This window comes from Drosophila hydei, unplaced genomic scaffold (genome assembly GCF_003285905.1).
Source record: "Drosophila hydei strain 15085-1641.00,03,60 unplaced genomic scaffold, DhydRS2 tig00008114-arrow-pilon, whole genome shotgun sequence".
Lineage (NCBI taxonomy): Eukaryota > Metazoa > Arthropoda > Insecta > Diptera > Drosophilidae > Drosophila > Drosophila hydei.
The window spans coordinates 1,915,784-1,937,142 of record NW_022045827.1 but is presented as its reverse complement, the minus strand read 5'-3'; the positions used below and the strand labels follow the sequence as shown (position 1 = coordinate 1,937,142).

At 37.6% G+C, this 21,359-nt stretch overlaps 1 protein-coding gene across 1 annotated transcript; it reads left to right on the top strand.

The window, feature by feature from the left end:
* Positions 1–4,328: 4,328 nt before the first annotated feature.
* On the top strand, positions 4,329–20,064 carry LOC111599138. The gene is given in 4 exon segments (XM_023314701.2): positions 4,329–5,053; positions 17,554–17,608; positions 17,675–17,756; positions 17,824–20,064. Coding segments are annotated over 4 exon segments (2,262 nt in total). The 5' UTR covers positions 4,329–4,833; the 3' UTR covers positions 19,729–20,064.
* Positions 20,065–21,359: the final 1,295 nt, after the last annotated feature.

Sequence of the window (21,359 nt, the reverse complement as noted above, 5' to 3'; positions counted from 1 at the left end):
ATCTCAAAATCACTAGTAAAAGAAGAAGCAAATTGCTGTATTTAATACGGAACAAAAAGTTTAAGCCCAAGAAAGAAAAAAACAGCATTAGCAGCAGCTGCAATTGCGGTAGTCGTTCATTGTACGTATTCGTAACGGGCGTGTGTGTGCCTGTGCGTGTGTGTGCGTGCGTGAGTGTGAGTAAGTGAGCATGTGTGTGTGTTGAGTACATAATAGGGCCATGGAGTTTTATTGAAAAACGAAACAAGGAAGAAAAAACGCTATTGCCTGGCAAAGAGCAATATATACGTATAATATATATGCATAGGCAATACCAGCAAATCTCAGAGGCCACACACACACACATACAGAGAGTGGAAAAAAGTTTTACCGTTGGCCATGTGGGCCATCCAGAGCGAAAAATCAAAGAAAACTGTTTTCAGCTAAATTGTGTAAATAAAGCATATGTGTAAATATAAAATTAAAAAAATTTAATATATATATATTTATATATATAAATATATATATATTGAGCCACCAACAACAACACCCGACCTCCACAATTTGGCTTAGGTGTGGGAGTGTGTGCAAAAAAAGAGCAGAAAAGAGGACGAAGCGGAGGCAACGCGCGCGCGCCTTCACTGTGTGAGTGTAAAATGCGTGGGTGTGTGTGAAAGGTGTAAAAAATGTACATTTTGTGAATTGGCCATATAAAAAAACGAAAAGGAAAAAAATAGAAGAGCAGAGAGAAGAGAAAACGAGTAACGAGTGTAACCGAATCACAACAACAACAGCTAACGTAACGAAAACGACGACAACCGTTATATTTAGCCGCCGCCGAATCCAGTTATACGACCTACTAACACCAACGCACATTACGCACAAATGTAGCCGAAGTTCTTTGCTGCTGGTTGTTGTTGCTGTTGCCCTGTTGTTATTGTTGCGAATGAAGCAATTTTGCAACTAAACAAAATGCACACAGATCTCGATATCGGTAACAATATAAATCACAGCAAGTGCGCATTGCCAATGCGCCGTCAGCAGCAACAGCACTTTTATCAGCACACAACTCGCCCACCCACGCAGTGAATTTAATTAAACTAACTAATATAACAAACACCAACCAAATAAACAACAGCAAAGTAAGCACCGCTTATTCTTTTCATTTTTATTTATAAAACCACAGCAATTTGCGAAAATAAATTTCGAATGCATTTTTTGTTTTGACCGCTCATCACTAGCGATTGCACAGCGCCGGTGTATCGATAATTGCGTGTTTTTTTATCGATCGAAACACAGGTCAACTATAGGCTTTCTACGCTTGGCTTCGCTTTTATCATATAACTATTGTGCTATCGTTTGATTTCAAATTATTGCTTTTAGATAATTGTCGATGAGCTCAAAAGAAACATATCGATAGTATCGCTGCACGTGCAAAACTATTGGCACGCGAAACTTGGCGCACACGCATAACTAAAAACAAGTAGTAGAAGAAGCAGCAGCAGAGAGAGCGCATCCAATAGGACTGTCAGACGGACGCGCACGTACGTACGGTTTGTGTTACAGCGGCACTTTGCCTGGTCGGCCGCCCTCCGCCTCCTCTCCATAAAAAAACAAAAGCAAACACGAATTAAATGTAATTAAGTGCATTTAAATTTGCTGCTTACGTGATTTGTGTGTGTGTGCGTGTCAATACAAATACTAAGCGTGTGGTAGGCTCACAGTTTCATTCATTTTATTGCGTTGGCCCCAAACAACACAAAGAAAGGACGATAAATGTTGGAAATTATACAGCTAGTTTCATATGTCTGACTTTATGTGCGCCCTTTTATTTCGTCAAGTTTAATTTAAGCAATTTCGCGTGTCTTTTCGCCCGTCTTTCACTCCAGCGTGCGCTTGTGTGTGTGAGAGAGTGCTGGTTCTGATTGGATCTGCTGTTGTTGCCGTCATCAGTTCTAGTTGGGGCCGCATTTGTTATGTCAATAATTAACAGTAAAACTTATGGTAAAGCAAAAAGGCAAAACAGGCAACAAAACACTGCGTAAGGCGTGCTACACAGCTGAAAAGCCGTTTTCTAGGGCTGAAATTGACTCGTGTCGTGTCTGTCCAGGGACACCTAAGAAGTTTTTCTTTTCATTTTACTTATTTTTCTTTACTCCTTTTTTGTCATGTGTGCCTCCAATGTGTGTGTGTGTATGTGTCTGTGTTGTTGCGCCTCATTCTTGCGGCAATTGCATTTGGCAATCACACGGAAAATTGATTTTTTGCCAAATGCGCGAACATTTGGCTACATATTTGTATATGCCTTGTGTTTCTTTATTCTTTTTTTGACCACTTTTCTGCCTGCCATTGCGAATTCCAATTGGATTGTATAGCAGCTGCCCAATTGGCACATTGTGCGTTGTTGCTGAGATGCCTTTAGCTTGTCTTACTTACTTGTCTCCTCTTTTTGTATTACATTAAATATTTAAAGCATATGCAAATTTGAACAGTAGCACCATAAAAAAGTACCTGCCGCGGCCTTAACGCGGTTGTTATTGTTGTAGCTGCTGCTGCTTCTCTCATCCATGACGTCGCTCTCTCTTACCTCCTCAATTCCTTTTTATTCCGTTTTTAGCTTTAGTGTCGTGTAAATCGTTTTGTGTGGCAAGTGCTCTGCCCTTTTTATATACATTTTTGTTGGTTGTGCTTTTTTAATACTTTTTTTGCATTATGGAGCACTTGCATACACCCACGCACTCACATGCACATATGTAGTGCAATCAGCGCTCGCTGCTCAATTCAAATGCATTTCGATTGCTTTTGCCTCTCTCTTTAAGCACGTCAATGCAAGTGTGTGCGTGTTTGTTCGCGAGTGTGTATGTGTGTATGTGAGTGCACTCAACTTGTGAACTGTGATACTTGAACACCATTTTTCGTTGATTCCTTGTGCCTACACACTTTTGCATGCAGCTGTTTGTGCTTGTGTCTGTGTGCTTCCCACCTTAAGCCGTGAACGCTGCTCCGATTTGTGCACCAGCTAACGTGCCCCTGCCTCACCTGTCGACTTCTTCGAGCTTTAGTTGCTGCGACACGTGCCCAATTGTGCCGCAACAAATTTACTCCACTTTTTGACTTTTAGCTCTGCTTTTTTTCTTGTACAATTGTCTATTGCGACCTGCATGTCTATGTGAGTGTGCTTGTGTTGCTTTGAACTCCTTTTGGCTTAGAGTGACCAGACTTTAAGTGGAGCCGAAGCATAAAAGTCATTTGGCTCTTGCATTGCGTGAGCAAATACCCGAGCAGCGAGTATTATAGTTTTCTTCACATTGATATATATTTATATATATAAGGTATATAAGGATATAAAATAGACGAAAGTTCTATTTTTAGCAGCATATTTTTGCTGAGCCGAAACATTAACATTAAATTGATATATACATATTTATCAACTATCATTTTTGCTGAGAATTTCTTCTTAGTTTGGATGAGCTATATATCCACCATAGCTTTTACTCGCAATACTCTTCACATTGTTTTTTAAAGCCTTTGATCAACTCTGAGCTTTGTCGATATACTGAAATAATATCGATATATATTCATTTGTGCAATACTAGTGATATCTATTTCTCTTTCCCCATCTGTTTTTATAGTCCAGTTCTAATTAGAACATTTGCATACAGCCTATAAACAGTTGTTTTACACGCTTTACTCTTTTTCTCACTCTCTGTGCCATTTGTTTTTCTCACTATCTTCATAGATTTAGCTAATGCGGTGTCTAGTTCCCATTATTGGCTCTTTGCTCAATCGATTGGCAAGGTCAACGCCAGCTGCTGCTGATAACCATAACCATAAACAGTAAATGTGGTTGAGAGCTGGTTGTTGTTGTTATTATTTACTTGACTCAATTAAAACTTGTTGATTGTGGGCAACTTTCATGTTGGGAGTGAGACAGACAAACAATAAATGTGATTTATTTGATATAGCTAAAGGTAAAACGATTATCGCCCATCAGAGAAGGGCCTTTTATGGGTTTAGTTTTGTGTCAAGCTGACTAAGACACAAATTAATAAAAATATTAGATTTAGTTCAACTTATGCTACAGTTCGAGCAGCAACAGAACAAGTCTGAAAAAAAATAAATATATTTTTATTATTTATTTAAAAAAATTAATGGTCTTTTTTTTCGTTTTTCTTCTCTTTGCAGAAGCCAAGTGGATAAATAAGTTCAAATAATAAATACAAGCAAAATAAATTAATTTGCCTACGAAAAAGTTTATAGAAAAAGTGCTCAAAGTGAAGAGAAAAAATTAATATTAAATAAAAAAGGAAACACCCGTTTGTCGAGGGTGTGTGCGTGTGTATGTGCCAGTGTGTGTAGGTGCTCAAGTGTGTGTGCGTGTGTGCGTGAGGAGCTGTCGTCGTTGTCGTCGTCTTCGCTCTCGTCCACGTCTTGACTGGAGCCCCGAACCAAAGAGTCGTCACAACGTCGTCGTCAGCAAAACCCACGACTTCAGCCGCTGCTGCCGCCGCCGCCGCCGCCGCGTCCAAGGTAAAAACCCAGCGTCAAACATCCACGCAAAGTCCACCACCAGGGGGAGCAGCAGCAGCAGCAGCGGGAGCAACAGCAGCAACAACAACACGCAGCGGCGTACGCAGCGGCCATCGGCGTCGCAGTAGCAGCAGTAATCCAAACGCCGGCAACACGAAAGCGACCAGCGGCAGCGGTGGAGCTGGCTGCGCCGGCGTCGCTGGTGGCGGTGGTGGTGGTGGTGGCGGTGGCGTTGGAGTTGCTGGAGGTGGCGGTGGCACAGCCAACATTAAGCAAAGCGTCAGTCGCAATAGCAACATACGCAGCAGCTCCTCCAACAGCACCATGGCATCGGCTAATCATCGAGGCGGACGTGGCGGCATCGCCGGCGCCGGCGCTGGCGTTGGCGATGGCAATGCGGCTGGCTTGCAGTTCGGTTCCGCCTGGTTTCAGCGCAAAATCAATCTAAGGCCGCAGCATCGCGGCGTCCATTTGGTCACCGAAGAGATACTTAGACAAATGCCGGAGCTGACACAATTCTCTGTGGGATTATGTCACATGCAAAGTAAGTAGAGATGATCCTTAAAAGAAAAGAGACCAACAATTATACAGAAATAGGAATTATTAACTTATAGAAGTGTCAAAGGTACATGATAAATCATATCTCTGCGAATATCAACGAAAAATGTATTATTGTGGCTGCAGCTCTTGATATTATATTGAAAAATATCGAAATAATGTATAAGTAATATGAAATAGGTACAAGATAAATAGGGAAACTACATTAATAGAGGTACACGATAAACAGTTGATAATAATAAATAGTTGTTAAAAGTACATAAATACAGTAATAGAAATACTAAAAGAGATTATGGTACACGTTGACGTGGTTTACTAGGTACATGACAAACAGAATAAAGTAGATCAGTCAAGAGGTCTTTATAGTAAATGATAAAAGGAATATATGAAGGCACATATTAAGGAAAACAATGTTAAAGGGTACACTCTATATCGTACATTTTAAAGAGTACAATGCAAAACATGTAAAGGTACTTCAAGCACATACCAAAATATATTAGCTGACTAGTACATGCTAAAGGGTACATACAAACAAAATAGATTTTTATTGTATATATAAAAAGTACTGGCTAGTAGGTACATTGTAAAAATGACTTGTTAAAAGGTACTTGATAAATAGAAAAATATATTTAATATGGAGTTGCAAGAAAGTACTTTCTAAACGGTACTTATTTAAAGAGTACTCGCTAAAGGGCATTTGCGGAATAGCACTTGGTAAAGTATATTTTAAATTATACGTGCTAAAAAGTACATGTTAAAAAGTAAATTCGATAAATTACACTCTGAAAGGCATTTTCTCAAAAAACCTGTTAAATGGTAGAAGCAAAAACTCTATGCTAAAAGGTACACGCTAAAAAGAATATGCTAAATAATACTTACAGCGTACTATATACAAATTAGAGCTTCTCGATGGCAAAATCGCAGTTGTATCTACTTTTCAACCAAACGATTTCATTCGACAGCCGAGACTAGAAATAGAATTTCAAGCCAAGCGGCTTTTGACTCCAAAGTTCAGCTGAACAAACAACAAAATGTAAAAGTTGCTAAGCACAAAGTACAGAAATATATATGAGAATGCAGCTAAAAGTTAAAAAGATACTTTTATACATACACGTACCGATAGATAGATTGTCAGCAGCAGGATAGTTCATTTGGCTAAAGGAAGTAAACTGGGTTAAGTGACAAAGTGTATAGATGCCTCTCCAGTCTGTGACCCCTTAGTCATCGGCTTTGTTGAGTGCCGAAAACTACGTTGACATCGATTTAATTTGGCACAAATTGTCGAGTCTATTGCTGCAATTCAATCGACACATACAAAGCAAATGAATTGTCCACATTCTCATTGACCACTTCAAAATCAAGTCCAATGACAATTTTATTTTCTGATGCTTGGGCTAAATATTTAGCAAAATTGTCAGTTGATGGAGACAGTTTGAAAGTAAGCTAAGGCAGCTATAATTAAATGTTAAAATTAATTGTTGTTGATTGTTTAATGTAACAGGAGCTTTTAAAATTTACAATTCACTTTGCAAGCTAGTTCACAATTGGCTTAAATTGTAACTAAAACTCAAATTCATATTCATGGTATCTAACATGAACTTGGGCTATTTACTAGGTAGTTTGCAAGTTACTTACTCTCAATCGAAGTTCAAGGCAGGCAGATATTCAATGGGACTACATTTCAATAGAACTTGGGATATAACTAGCTTAAAACCAGGATTTAAAACTGAACTGAAAGAGTTATTATTATTATTATTAAGAGTTCATGCATTTAGCATGAGCGAGAGATATTTACAAGGAAGTTTGCTGCAATATTTTTGATTCATTGCTCACTAGAAATCGAAGCTCAAACATGCCAGATATCATATGCCATATTAGCATACAGATCTTATATAGCACAGTATTCACCATATGCCAAGTGATGCCCATGTAGAAACTGCTAAAATACTGCTCTCTAGTTGGATTGCAATGGCAGCTTAGCTTAGCTTAGCTGCACTCTGCACTATTTTCTCATCCGAATTCTTGTGGCCCAACGACTTCTGACAGCATCCAATGCGACAATAGCAGCAGCAACAGCAACAACAATGAGAACAACAAATACGTGAGCCTCGAGCATTTGCGGTCTTGTTGACAGTTTGCATTACAATGGCAGGACGCGCGTTCGCAGTGCCAGAGCTGAGTTTCGCTTCAGACATGGGCAAATAAATAAAATCGTATCATAAAATGCCAGTTGGAGCAGTCAGCAGGAGGCGCAGAGCGAAGCGGTGCAGCTGCTGGGGGAATTGGGGCTTAGTTTTGGGCCGCTTAGAGATGGAGCCTCAAAGTGAAAAGCAATCGTAGTCGTAGTCGTCGTCGTCGTTGTCGTCGTCACATCGTCGTTTCTCATGTCTTCATGTCATGGCTCTGTGGCTATGGCGTGTGAATGCTCGAGGCAAACTTCTGCCCATCAGCCCCCCCCACCTTGCCCCATTCCCCACCAGGGACTGCCCATAATCCCACCTCTCGCGGCCTGCGCCTGCCCGCCTATAGTCCACACAAATCGTCTTACCCCAGTCGAGTCTCTATTATGGGCGTCTCTTTCTTTTAATGCTCTAGCGGCGGGTATTGCGCTGTTGTTCATCAATCTGTGTAGAAGAAATGTTTAACTACTATTGCTACTACTATTTTTACAACTATTGCAACAATTATAACTACTTATACTTCTGACAGTAACAATACTATTTATGATACTCATACTCCTGTTAGTGCTACTTCAATGACTACTTATGCTACAATTTTTATTACTAATACTTTTACTACTACTATCTACTATTACTATTATATACTACATATACTGCTATCTAGTACTACTAGTATATACTGTTACAATTATATACTACTATTAGTACTATATTTATATTACCAGTATCTACTACTATTACTATATAGTACTATAAATAACATTACTTTATACTACTTATACTATCGACTACTACTACTACTACAACTATGTACTATTACTATTATCTGCTACTACTATTATTTACTACTACTACTATCTACTACTACTATCTCCTACTACTACTACTACTATCAACTACTTCTACTACTAATATCTACTACTACTATCTACTACTACTACTATTACTACTACTACTATCAACTACTTCTACTACTAATATTTCCTATTACTACTACTAATATCTACTACTACTATCTACTACTACTACTAATATCTACTACTACTATCTACTACTACTACTAATATTTCCTACTACTACTACTACTATCTCCTACTTCTACTACTAATATCTACTACTACTACTATTACTACTACTACTACTACTACTACTACTATTACTACTAGTACTATCTACTACTACTACTACTACTACTACTACTATTACTACTAGTACTATCTACTACTACTACTACTACTACTATTCCTACTACTACTAACTACTACTACTGTCTACGACTACTACCACATACTATATAAACATTTTCTAAAAATAATTTATGTATTATATTGTTTGATCCAAAGTAATCATAATAGAATATATGATAATTTTAAGAGTATTTAAACTTCCACTTGCCCGAGGCGTTTTTCTTGTTATTCTTTCGCTCTCGACCAAATGAAAAGCACGTGTGTTTATTATGCCCCAGCTCCTCCTTCTCCCTCCCGGCTTAGCTCCTGCACGCTAAAATGAATCTCTGTGCTAGGTGTGTGTGGCTAAGTGTGTGTATTTCTCATTGTCTGGGGATCCGTTTTGGCTACGTGTGTATTGTGAACTGTAGTAAGCGGAATCTAATTGAGGTCAAGACATGTTTATTGATTTTCTTAAAAGGACTTCCTAATTAGACTCACTTTACTTAAATATGTGAGTGTACATGTGTCTGTGTGTGTATGTGTGCCAGGTCCCTCTCGAGCGGCAGCAATACCTGCACATGCACGTGCACCTGCTTCTCTCTTCCTTTTGTCACAGCTAGGCAACATTTTGCAGCGCCATCACAAATCAAATGGCAAGCTCTGCTCCTATCCACCTGCCTGCCTGCCCACCTGCGGCCCTTTTACAAAATGGCACAGAAAAAAGTTAATTTCAAAAAATTATTTCAAAGCAACCTTGCCATATGTTTTTCTTGTTGTCTTTTACTATTGACCTCAATACGCTGTCATTGTTTCAATAGGCACCAAAGGCAAAAGGAAGAAGCCAACCACTGTGCGAAAGAGATGGCAACAGATAGAGGCCAATTTTAATGGCAACTTATTAAATAGAAAAAACTCAATTCAAATAATTTACAACAACAATAAAAACGAACAGGAAAAAATAAATAAAAAGAATAAAAGGTTCTTTGCATCAAGTTTCACTATAAAAATGAAATGTTTTTCCCTTTGAAATTTATAATACAAACATTTATAATACGAAATGTTTCCGGTCGATTGCTATCTAGAGTATCCTTAGAAAAAGTGGTCAAATTCCATAAACTGAATCATATAGATATAAGATTACTAGCGAAGCCTTTGTCTGCAGAAAAGTTTATTTAGCCGGAATACCAAACAATTTTAAGCTAGAATGTATACAAATATTTATCAGGGTCTTAGATGACAATCTTTGCAGAGAATGAATCTATGAGTTCTAATATAATAATCTATAATGGCTTTATTATAATATATATAGCATCGACAAGCCTAGTGCGTGGTAATTTTGTTAGTTTTCTTTAGAGAAATAAAATATTAAATTTATAAAAGACGAGGAGAAGATCTAAGGAGTACTTCTCAATAAATATATGATGAACATATTATTTCATAATCTAAAATAGATTTGAATTGGGAATTATACAAAGACCCGTTGGAAAAACTTTTACAAATCTCTCCTAAATTTAAAAAATAAATAAGATTCTGAATATCTATATTTCTAATATATTTTCGAGTTTTATTGGGACGATTTATAAGGGTCCAATGTTGTGCATAAAAATAGTAGTAAAAAATAAAAATATGCCCACTTTTTGTATTAAATATAATACAAAACAGAAGAAAAAATTAAATAACGAAAAAATCCCGTTACGTACAGTCAGAACTAATTTGCTTTTGATTATTTTAGATATTTGTTCATAAAAATAATAGTGCTGTTGTAGTTGAAAAAATAAATTATAATAGTAAATTAAAAAAAATGCAACAGCAGATATAATTATTATGTTAGATTGTAAATATATATAATACAAATTCGAAATATTTATATTTCTAATACATTTTCGAGCCACATCCCGATGAAACATAACTCAAACTGAATGGACTTAGTTTCGCCCTTCCTTAAAGCTCGATTCGCGTATTGTTTTTGCAACAACTTTCATTGCCTGGGGAGAAAATTCGTTGGCTCTCTAACAATTTGCTGCATAATCGCAAGATCATATAAATGGCTCAACTTCAATTTATAACCCGAACATATTTTTCAAAGCTAGCAGCGACGACGACGACTACAAAAAAGGACTCCCCAATGTCCTGTGCGTAGTCGAAAGAGAAGCAACACCAAATAAATCAACTGAAACCGAAAGTGGGTCTGATATGGGATAGAGCTGGGGGAGGCTATGAAAGTAACATTGCGACGCTTTAGCATTTATTGTGTGCGTGTGTGTGGGTGTGGGAGAGGAGCCAATGTGTGTGTGAGTGTGTTGATTCCCTTTTATTCGTGACAGCGATGTGTAGCGAAAAACAATAGAAGAATGAAAACAGCAAAAGAAAATCGTTTTGTTTTTTTCTTTTCTTCCAGCTAAATACCGCTGCTTACAAAATAGCTTCCTTTATGCCAATTTATTAAGTAATAGAGTAATTTTGTGCACTCAAATTTTCTAGATGCTAGATTAAAGAACTATTTAAAATAGCTTTTTTTAGATTTTTTAGTTCATATTTTTTATGCGATATACGATGAAAATAGTAATCAATAATCAATGCAAAGTACTTTTAAAGGGCCTTCTTTGATTAAATAATGTACAAGTAAGACTACTCTAATCGGGAGTGAACGACTATGAGATACCTTGAATTCTGCGCAGAGCTGCTATATTAATAAACAACATATGACGGCCAGACTGAGCTTGTCGTCCTGATCAAGAATATTATATTTTATGGGGCCTGCCACGCCTCCTGCTACTTGTTACATACATTTTAATAAAAATGAACAAATTATAGTAGTAAATATCATGCTGTGCTATATGCTCATAAGCTTAACTGCTAGTTTAACATGAAGTTAAAGTTAATTTCTTATTCAGTATATTCACTGATTTAATAACAAAAGCTTTGATGTCAAAAATAACTTTACAGCTATGTACTTAACATAACCTCAATTTTATATGTGTGTAATATATATATGCATATATATCTTTTAATTTATGCAAAAGTCTTATGTCAGATGTCTTATCTATCTGATGTTTGTAAACTGTTTGCATTTGACAGGCAAATTTAAATTTCGGAATTTCTTGAATTTCATTAAGTCTTTCGTCAACTAGGTGACATCTGTTTGTCAGAACTTGCAGTTAACTAACATGAACTTTGACAGACACCTCTGAGAACGTGACTCTACAACGCGTGGCTTCCATATAAAACTTCACATGGCCCGCAACAAGGACATTCGAGTCGAAGTAAGGCAAACGATGCCATGGCATCGAAATGTGTGCCATATGTGTGTGTATATATGTGTGTGTGTGTCATTATTTTTCGTTTCCATAGGTTGCCCCAAGGTTCAGGTAATCCCCTTTAGCCGCCTTCCACTCGTAGTCCACGGCGTGACTCCATGGACGAGGCGGCGCCTCTAGCATTAAAAATTGTTTCGCTTATGAGCCGCAAATGCTGCGCCAGCCAATAAATCAATATTATTTATGCAAAAAAAAAAAAAAAAAGTCATAGCCTACAGTAAAAACAACAATAGGAACAGGGCGACACGGACAACAAACCAAACATTTTACGTTTGTTTGCCATGAACAACTTGAACTAGTTCCATGTGACTAGCTATGAGTATGTGTGTGTGTGTGTGTGTGTGTGTGTGTGTGTGTGTGTGTGTGTGTGTGTGTGTGTGTGTGTGTGTGTGTGTGTGTGTGTGTGTGTGTGTGTGTGTGTGTGTGTGTGTGTGTGTAAGTGTCAGCGTGTGTGTGCTAGTGGTAGGGTCGTCTTGTTATACCCTTACAGCAAGTATTACGTGCATTGTGGCACGCAATGTGCTCAGTACGAGGGCTTTAGAGTCTCTTAAAAAAAAAATATATATATATATATATATATTCTTAATCTGAGCTGAGTTAATTTATATAAAAAAGTTGCTTAGAGTTATGATTAGGGCTTATCTAGGCAAAAGCTTAACGGCTTAACGTTGCAAGCAAAAAAATAAATTGTAATCATAGAGGGTTCAAATAGCTCAATTGGAAATGATTCTTTGATAGAAAAAATAACAATTTCTGTTAATTTAATTTAATAAAAATCGTATATATTTATACGAATAGTCAGAGATATACGAATGAAGGGAGATATTTATAAGAATAGTCACAATAGAGAAACTTTCTAAAAAATGTATTATATACATTTTAATTTTATCTTTATAACATTGAACTCTAATCTAACTTAACTTGAATAATACAAGCATCATTATGTTTCTAACATAGATAAAGATTATGGCAGACTTATCATATTATTACATAAATATTATATAGGTCACATAGCAGAAATTGGTTGGATAGAAATACTCTGTAGGTCTATCATAAGTGAGTTCTGTAATGAAAACTTTTTCCTTCAAGATAGTCCAACTAAGTGCGAATATTACAAGCTTTATAATACTTCTAATATATTTGCAACAAAGTCGTTTTAAAGCTTCTGTTATTGTGCCCATAAATTATATATAGTATATTATTTAGGCTTTAAAGCAAACCTAGTTTTCTGCATTGTAAGTCTGCCCTAAGTTTGCTCTGCAAGTGTATTAAATCTTCAGGCATATGACAATAATATTTTCTTCTGTGTTTTAATGAGCGGTTGGCAGGTGCACTTGCACCTGGCGTCTCGTGCTACTTTTGCCCTTGCTAACCTCTGCGCCCGCTTCACCGCTCTGAACTCTTACCCCGCCTGCTCAGACTGCGCCTGTAAGCATGCTATAAACATTTTTTTTTTTTTTTCGGTTACTTCTGCTTCAGCTCTTGACCACAAAATGAAGCCAACGCGCTGTGTAATAAGGTTGATGAATTTAAGCGTTTCGTGTTGCGTTATATCATGTAATATGCACACACACACGCACACACACACAGAGTTACAATTGCTACTTATGTATGCACATGCATATATGAATGAATGAGAAACATAAGCGAGCCGCAGTTCCATTGTTCAGCATTTGCAGTAGCCGCAGACGCTTTTCCTCTATACACGTGTGTGTGTGTGTGTTGCGGTTTTATGTGTGTGTGCCTTGTGCTTGCTTATGCTGTCAGAATGTTTGACTTTGTATAATAAAAAAGGCCTCTTTTAAAAACATTAGCAACTTTTGTAGTGCCTAAACGCGCCGCTAAATGTGAGAAGCCAACAACAACAACAACAACAGCCACTCGAAATTTCACATCTAACTCCTACTCACACACACACGCATACCTTCATATATGTGTATGTGTGCGCACACACACTTGTAACACCCTGTGCTTTCCCTGCAGTCAACAAAACGCCATCTGCCACTCAATGAATGCGTGCTACACTGCACGAAAAATATGCTAAGCTTTTGCGTGGATGAGGCTTTAAGTTTAAAGAAGAAGAGTTAAGTGCACCTTTATAGTGCAATATGATTATTGTAATTATAGTGACAATTTATGAATCTGATAGGCTTGAGAAGGAAGGCTCTTAATTTAACTCTTACTTCCTAAACAATAAATTCTCTAAGGCCAAAGCGTTTCTATGTTCAAGAATCTTAGTCGTTTAGCATAAATAAAATTGGTTCCATAGCTAAAATTAGTTAAGATTAGAATGCATTTGCTCTGCATATCTATTGTAAATAAAATCTGTAAATCATAAATCATATATCAATCGTATTAAAAATAAATAATAATCAATTTATTATTACATTTTGTTCAAACAATTTATAGTTTGATGTGCGAGTTGTTGCCCCATTTTTTTGCAGTGCACTAAAACGTGGCGTTCCATAAGCTTTTGCCTCCGTTACGCGCTTGCATGTGTTTCCTGAGCGCCTTTAGCACATCTGCCCATTGGCAAACAAGGGTTATGCTACGACGCGTACAAATGTCGCTTCCCCCAGCCCCAGCCCCAGCTCCACCCCTTAACCTGCCTGCCTGCACTGCTGCTGCTGCTGCTGCTGCGGCTCTACCATGGCTAAATCACATTAAAGCCGCTTGCTCCTATTCCAAGCCCCTTCCCGTTTTCCTCTATACTTTGCCGTTTGTTGTGGCGCTTGCAGCATGAAAATAGTGTCAGTTAAGTGAAAGAGAGAGGGAGAGTGAGGGGTTGTGGCAGGGTTTTCCACCTTTTTGGCCACTCGAAAGCCGCTATACGCACAATTATGTTAGCGCATTAACATATTTATAGTTGGCACGGTTACATATATGTTCATACGTATGTAAATGGCTGCCGGAACTGCAGTCAGTTTCGCGTCCTTCATTTCCTCCCGCGATATTGGCGAGTGTCAACTAATTGCGGTCGCTGCCCGCCTCCTGCCACAATTGGCCTATGACCCGCTGCCTCCGTCTCGTTCAGCTCTTGGCTGAAATCAATTTGCAAATTTGTATAGGGGCTGTTGCCTTTGGCTGTCAGTTTTGAGTTCATTTTCATTTGCATTGTCTGCTTGTCCATTTGAGATTGTGCCTCGGGCTTGTTTATTTCCTCCCTGCCCACAACATCCTCTGCTCTGCCTCCTGGCTCTGATTCAATCTTTCGATTTGTCGCTTAACGCTGTCGGGTATACCGTGTATTCCTATTAAATTTTAATGGGCGATGCTCTATTGAAGCTGTGCATGTTACAGGCAAAGGAAAGCAACAGCCGAAATCGTTAATATATTTGAAAAATCGATAAATATCGATTTTGTCTTAAGATTAGTTTCTAATATGTTTAATGCCTATTATGAAAGCTTAATTTAAGCATTGAGACTTGTTTACTATTAGTAAATCTCTATTTATCTGTTTTGTAGTAATCGATATATATTGAAGTTATCTAAGCTACAATCATTTGCGTGGAACACATATTACAAGAGACATATTCCATGATTTTGGATTTAAATACATCCATTAAATTAATTTGTAATGTAAATGAGAAGTTTTAGCGAAAGTCGATAAATATCGATTTTAATTTGATGAAGACAAATTATCATAAGCATAATATATGTCTCGAATATGGTATAGACTCTATACAGAAATCAATTTGTCAGCTAACTTTAAATAACTGATATCGATAAATATCGATTTTATCTCAGTTGCTGTTTATTGAAAGATATATCTATATAATAGTGCTAGCTGCACTAAGTTATACATTGAGGTATTAGAAGAAAATCAAACATACTAACCACATTTACTTGCAATCGATAAATATCGATGCAGGACTATAGGAGATATTGACTTACAATTGCAGCTTTCGTTAATTTTACATTCATGTTTATATGTTACATGCTTATACAAGAACTAAAATCCCTTACAGGGTAACTGCTAGTCCTGCCCTCTAGCCTACAGCATTCTCGACTTATGTTTGTTTGTCTTTGTCTGTGTTACATTCAAATTTCTGTTGTCCATTTACACATGTCCGACATGACATAATCGTTTTTTCGGAAATTATTTAGCAAGAACCCACAACAAAACTTGAAAGCTAAACTTTGATAAACACAAACAAACACACACTGAAACTCACTCTCTTACGCACATAGATCGTTCGGGGGCTTGGAATGACATCTGTGGGATTTGATAATAAACTAATTTGCGCAGCGTTCCACACATTTGTTGTCTCTACTCTTTTATTCATGAATATGCAATTAGTGTGCAAATTTAAGTGTTACGGCCGGTCTATTGCTCTATTTATTATTAACACTAAATGATTTTAAGTACTAGTATTCAATTTCAATGCTCGTCGGTCTCTTTTGCTGGCATTTGGCCAATTTGCCCATCTTCGCCCTTTTCGGGTAAAGCAAGCCGCAAAAACTAGGCTATGAAATTTTTGTCGAAATGCCTCAAAGTCAAACAAGACATGAATTGGCCATGTTTAACAGCAAACAACTGTAAACTAGGGTCCACATATAACTGTAACTCTGTGTCCATGTGACATGTCCAAACATTTTCCATAAACTGTGGGCCAAGTGAAGCTCGGAGCGAGTTTCTAAGCTAATATATGCATACAATATATATTTATATATAGACTTTTCGCTTAAAGTTAACATAATTTCTTAACATTAACCTAAGCATAAATTGTTAACAAAATCTCTGGGGCTCTGCTATTCGAGTGTTACTTAAAGTCTTGCCTAGATTAAAGTGAAATTCTTAATACTTCATTCAATGAATTTTCTTAGAAATTAATTCATAGTCAAGCCAGAATTTCGGAATATTCTGTATCAACACTTGGATACACACACTTGAAACAAATTTTGTTTCAGGTGGCGCTGGAATGTAGCTAGCCGTCTGAATGTCATCTGAAATGTGAGAGGGATTCGTTTTCTTAGAAAATTTCAACTATTTTTTTGATGATAATCTTAACGTTGGGCGCTCTGTTTTTTGTCTTTAGGTAGACATCAGATAACTGATATAAAATAGTTGATGGAAAATTCTTCAAAGAAAAAAGAAGCAAATTAAAAAAAATATATAAAAAAATAAATAAAATAAAAAAAAATATAAGAAAATTGAAAAAAAAAAGAATAAAATAAGTGAAAAAAGTTAAAAAAGAAATACAAAATATATAAACAAACAATAAATAGAAAAAATATAAAAAATGTAAAAAATAATTTAAATAATTTTGAAATGTATGAATGGCCTCAAATATTTCGCCTCTAACATTTAAGACCTGATTTCTTGTTAGCCAGTTTCTACTGTACTTAATTGCTTAAAGCTCAATCTGCATGCCGTTATCTGGCATGCAGCTAAATGAAAGTCAACTGAATCGGCGAAGATTTTCCTTTTTTTAATTTTAAATAAGCTACCCTCGAATTAACGACCATAACAATTGCTTTGTCATATAATTTTGTGGAATTTGTAATTAAAATTGATTGAAAATAGCTTTCGCGGCGTGCCTTGAGCTCGTTAATATACCGCAGACTCAGACCTTGGAGCTCGCTTGCAGAGATTACGATTCGTGTTAAACATTTTGGTTAATTAGCTTTACAACTCAATTGGAAATGCATTGTGTGTTTGGGGCGTGGCACGCCCATGTAATGGTCTAATAACTGTTAGCTATTAAAATGCCTATTGGCTAGCGAATTAAAAGTTAAACAACAAATTAATTGACGCCGCATTCACTTTGTCTCATTTGCAATTATTTCTCTGTGTTTTCTGTTTTTTTTTTCTTACAGTACTTCACACCTCGGCGAGTTTAGCGTTAAACGAGAGTTGGGATCCAGACGTCAGGTGAGTCATATAGGCGCAAGATATTTAATATATAAATATATGATATATATATATGTCTATTCACAGAGACGATATGGAAATGATGTTGAATAAAATAGTTCCCGAAGGTTTGCCCTACAGGCATTCGTGCGAAGGACCCGACGATATGGTAGCTATATAAATATATTATATAAATATATGGAAATCTTGAATTATTCTATTCGATTATTTTACAGCCCGCACACGTGAAGGCCTGCTTTCTGGGCAGCTCACTGACAATCCCCATTACCGATGGCAAACTCTCGCTGGGCACCTGGCAGGGCGTTTGGCTGTGCGAGCATCGCGATCAGGCCGGTAGCCGTAAGCTGGTAATCACACTCACTGGCTGTCCGCGCGAACAGGCTGTCCGTAGCCCGCTGTCACCCGTCTCGCCCATCGCTAGTACCTCCAGTTAGGGGCGGCCTCGCTCCACCCGCGACAGCCGGTAATCGCGGGGGAGCGACAATAATGACATCATTTCGTCGAGGAAGTTGATTTTACAAAAGAATTTAGCTAGGGCCACAGCACAGCAGCGAGCGGCGGCCGTTATAGCCGCCGGACATGGTTTAATTGGAGCAACTGCATCCGTTGCGGCACCGGCGCCACCAGGCGCTGTGCCCATCGATACGAAGACGCAACGTTTGCTGTTGCGGCAGCGTTTACATTTGAATTTGAATTTAAATGTTACTGAAACGCTGCAGGATGGCGTTGATATTGATGATGTTGATGAGGATGTCTGCGACGACGAAGATGATGACAATGATAATGATGATGATGTGGATGACAATAAGACTGCATCCATTGATGATCGAAGCGTTGTCATTGTTGACAACGTTGCGGATGTCGTCGATGCTCAGGGCAGTGGGCGTCGCCGTGTTGGTGATAATATACAAACCGTCACAACAGTGCCTCAAACCAAACAACAACAACTAAGACATAAGATCACCGCAGCAACAACAACAACAACAACAGAAACAACCAGCTCATCAACAGCATCTAGCGCATTAGCTAAATTCAATCGTATACTCGACTCTGCTAAACTGGAACCACATCGCGCCTCGTCAGCGTTCAGCAGCGCAACGCTGCAGCAACGCCTGGCGCTGGCTTATCCAGAGCTGCAACAACAACAACCACAGCAACAACAACAGCAGCAGCAGCAGCACCACGAGTTGCGACAAATCGACAACCTCACACGTAGCACAAGTCGTGGCATTGCCGTCGTTAGCACTCCATTAACATTGCAAGCACTAGACACAATAAAAACTAAGACGACGGCAATGTTAGAACAACAGCAACAGTTGCTGCAACAGCAGCAACAACACGACGCCGCTGATTATACGAAACGAAATGATGTGCATTATTTGTTGAAACAGTTAAATAGTTTTAGTGATATAGAAGAAATAGAAATTGTTGATATGAAGCAAAGACAGCAGCGACAGCAACAGCAACAGCAGCAGCAGCACTACCACCACAAACAGCAGCAAGAACAACGCACAAGCAGAACCTCTGCAGCTGCACCTGCTGGCTGCTCTAGTTCTTTAGAGCTGATGCCCATGTCCCGTTCCATGTTGCCCATAGCCTTGGGCTCGCCATCGACACAGTCGCACAAGGGCAACTTTATGGGTCATGCTGGCGACAGTACGACACGTTTGCAATTCGATGATTATTTATTCGAATCGTGTCATTATCTGGAGACAAACTATTTTGCCGCTACCTATCGCACTGCCATGGTCGAGAGCAGCTCGCACGAGTTCCGGCCCTCGACCACAACGCCGACGAGCACGCGCTCGGACAGCTTTGAGCTGCACGAACTGGAGCCGCCGAGCGTTATATGCAAGGCGGCACCCATGCTGGATTATCATGCCACATCGCCGCCGCCCTATCAGGCAGAGGTGCGCATGACCAGCAGCGGCGTCCAGACGGAGCTCACGGTCGAGTCGCAGCTCAGCCATAGCGGCAGCTCGAGTTCAGGTGGCTCGCCGCATGTGCCGCCCTTCTTCATATGCTGCTACACGCCTATTGATCGTTGGCGGGCAAGGCGTATGGGCGCGGCAGCTGCCGCCAAGCGTGCTAATCCAGAGAAGAACGGCCATGCTGTCTGACAGTAAATGAATTTATTACAAATTAAAGAGAAGCGAAAATAACTAAGCGTCAGCTGCGCTGTTTCATTTGCGATATCAACAAACGATTCCATTTCGAAGACAGTCAATACACAAAACTTCGCCTAATATTCATTTAAAAAACGTTTAAAACAAAAACATGTACAATTTTTTATACACACCTACACACACACCCACACACAACCAAACAATCGCACATTTTTGCAATACACACACAAAAAAAATATGATAAACATTTTGATAGACTTAAAACTCAAAACGAAAATAAACTCATTTGGAAATGTTGTATAAATAATGAAATGAAAAGCAAATTTCAAGCATGTCATAATAATTAAATTGTAATTGAATTGTTTCAATCAAATAAAACACTAAATAAAATTGAAAGCAAAACAAAAATTGTTAACAAACAGCGCCGAAGAACACAAAAATGTGTAGCCAGCGAAAAGAAGTTGAGAATTGTGAGAGCTTGTATAGTTGTTTAATAATTAATAATAATGAAAGCTAAATAACTGAACGAAAGAAACGCCAGCTGAAAACTATTTTACAACTTTTAAAATGTTGAGGAATATTTCCAATGAAAAATTAGAAAATTTTTCAAAATATTAAAATAAATAATTGAATTCCCTAAATTCTAAATTTTTAAAAATTTCAGCATTAACTGTGCGTTTCATAGTCAAGAGTTATGCATTGAGTTTATTCAAGAAGCAAGGCAGCAAATTAGCAACAAATGCAATTGTTACAGCAATTAACACTATATAGAATAACAAACAATTATGTTTCATCGCAATTTCGCTAAAGACAAAATTATATTGCATACTTTTTGGAACGGCGACGTGTGCTATAAATATTATGGCGGAATGTGTGGAATCGAAACATGTTGGAATTTCGTTTTTAATCAAATTTGAATTTGTTGATTTAATTCGTAAGCATCTTAAAAAAAATCAACTGGAATTGCTTTTTAGTTTTTATTTATTTTTCTTTCTCTCTCTCTCTCTCATCAATTGTGAACCCAATGGAAAGCAATATTAGTTATTAAAGTTCTGAAGGAAGGAGAAAATCATGTGTAGAATTTGGTCAATTTGGTTGGTAATGAAAGAAAACGAAAATCAATGTAAGCTAAACTATTCCATTAATTAATAACTAATACATAGACATAATATCACTAAGCTTAAAAACAAAGACACGCGCTTTAGTTGGAAAAACAAAACAAGTTGGAAACAATAAAATATTGAAAACTTTTTTATCAATCATTTCTCTGAGTTATCAACTCGAATGTGTATTATTTTCCACGTATAACAACATATATAGAGCCTTAAATTTTAAATTGGGCATATCATATGCTGACATAATTGGAATGCTAGCAAATAGTGAAAGTAATTTCAGGTTTTTCAGCTCAGTTCTTCCAAAAAAAAAAAACATTTTTAATGATATGAAAAATACACAAAAAGAAACCAAACAAATGCCTTTTACATGCCCACACGTACACTAATAGAAAAACATACTAAAAACGTAAAATAAGTGAATTAAAATAAAAATGTTTAACAACTAAAAACGAATGGAATAAGATTTGGTTCAAATAATTAACGAGAATTTCACAAGTTAAATGTGAAATT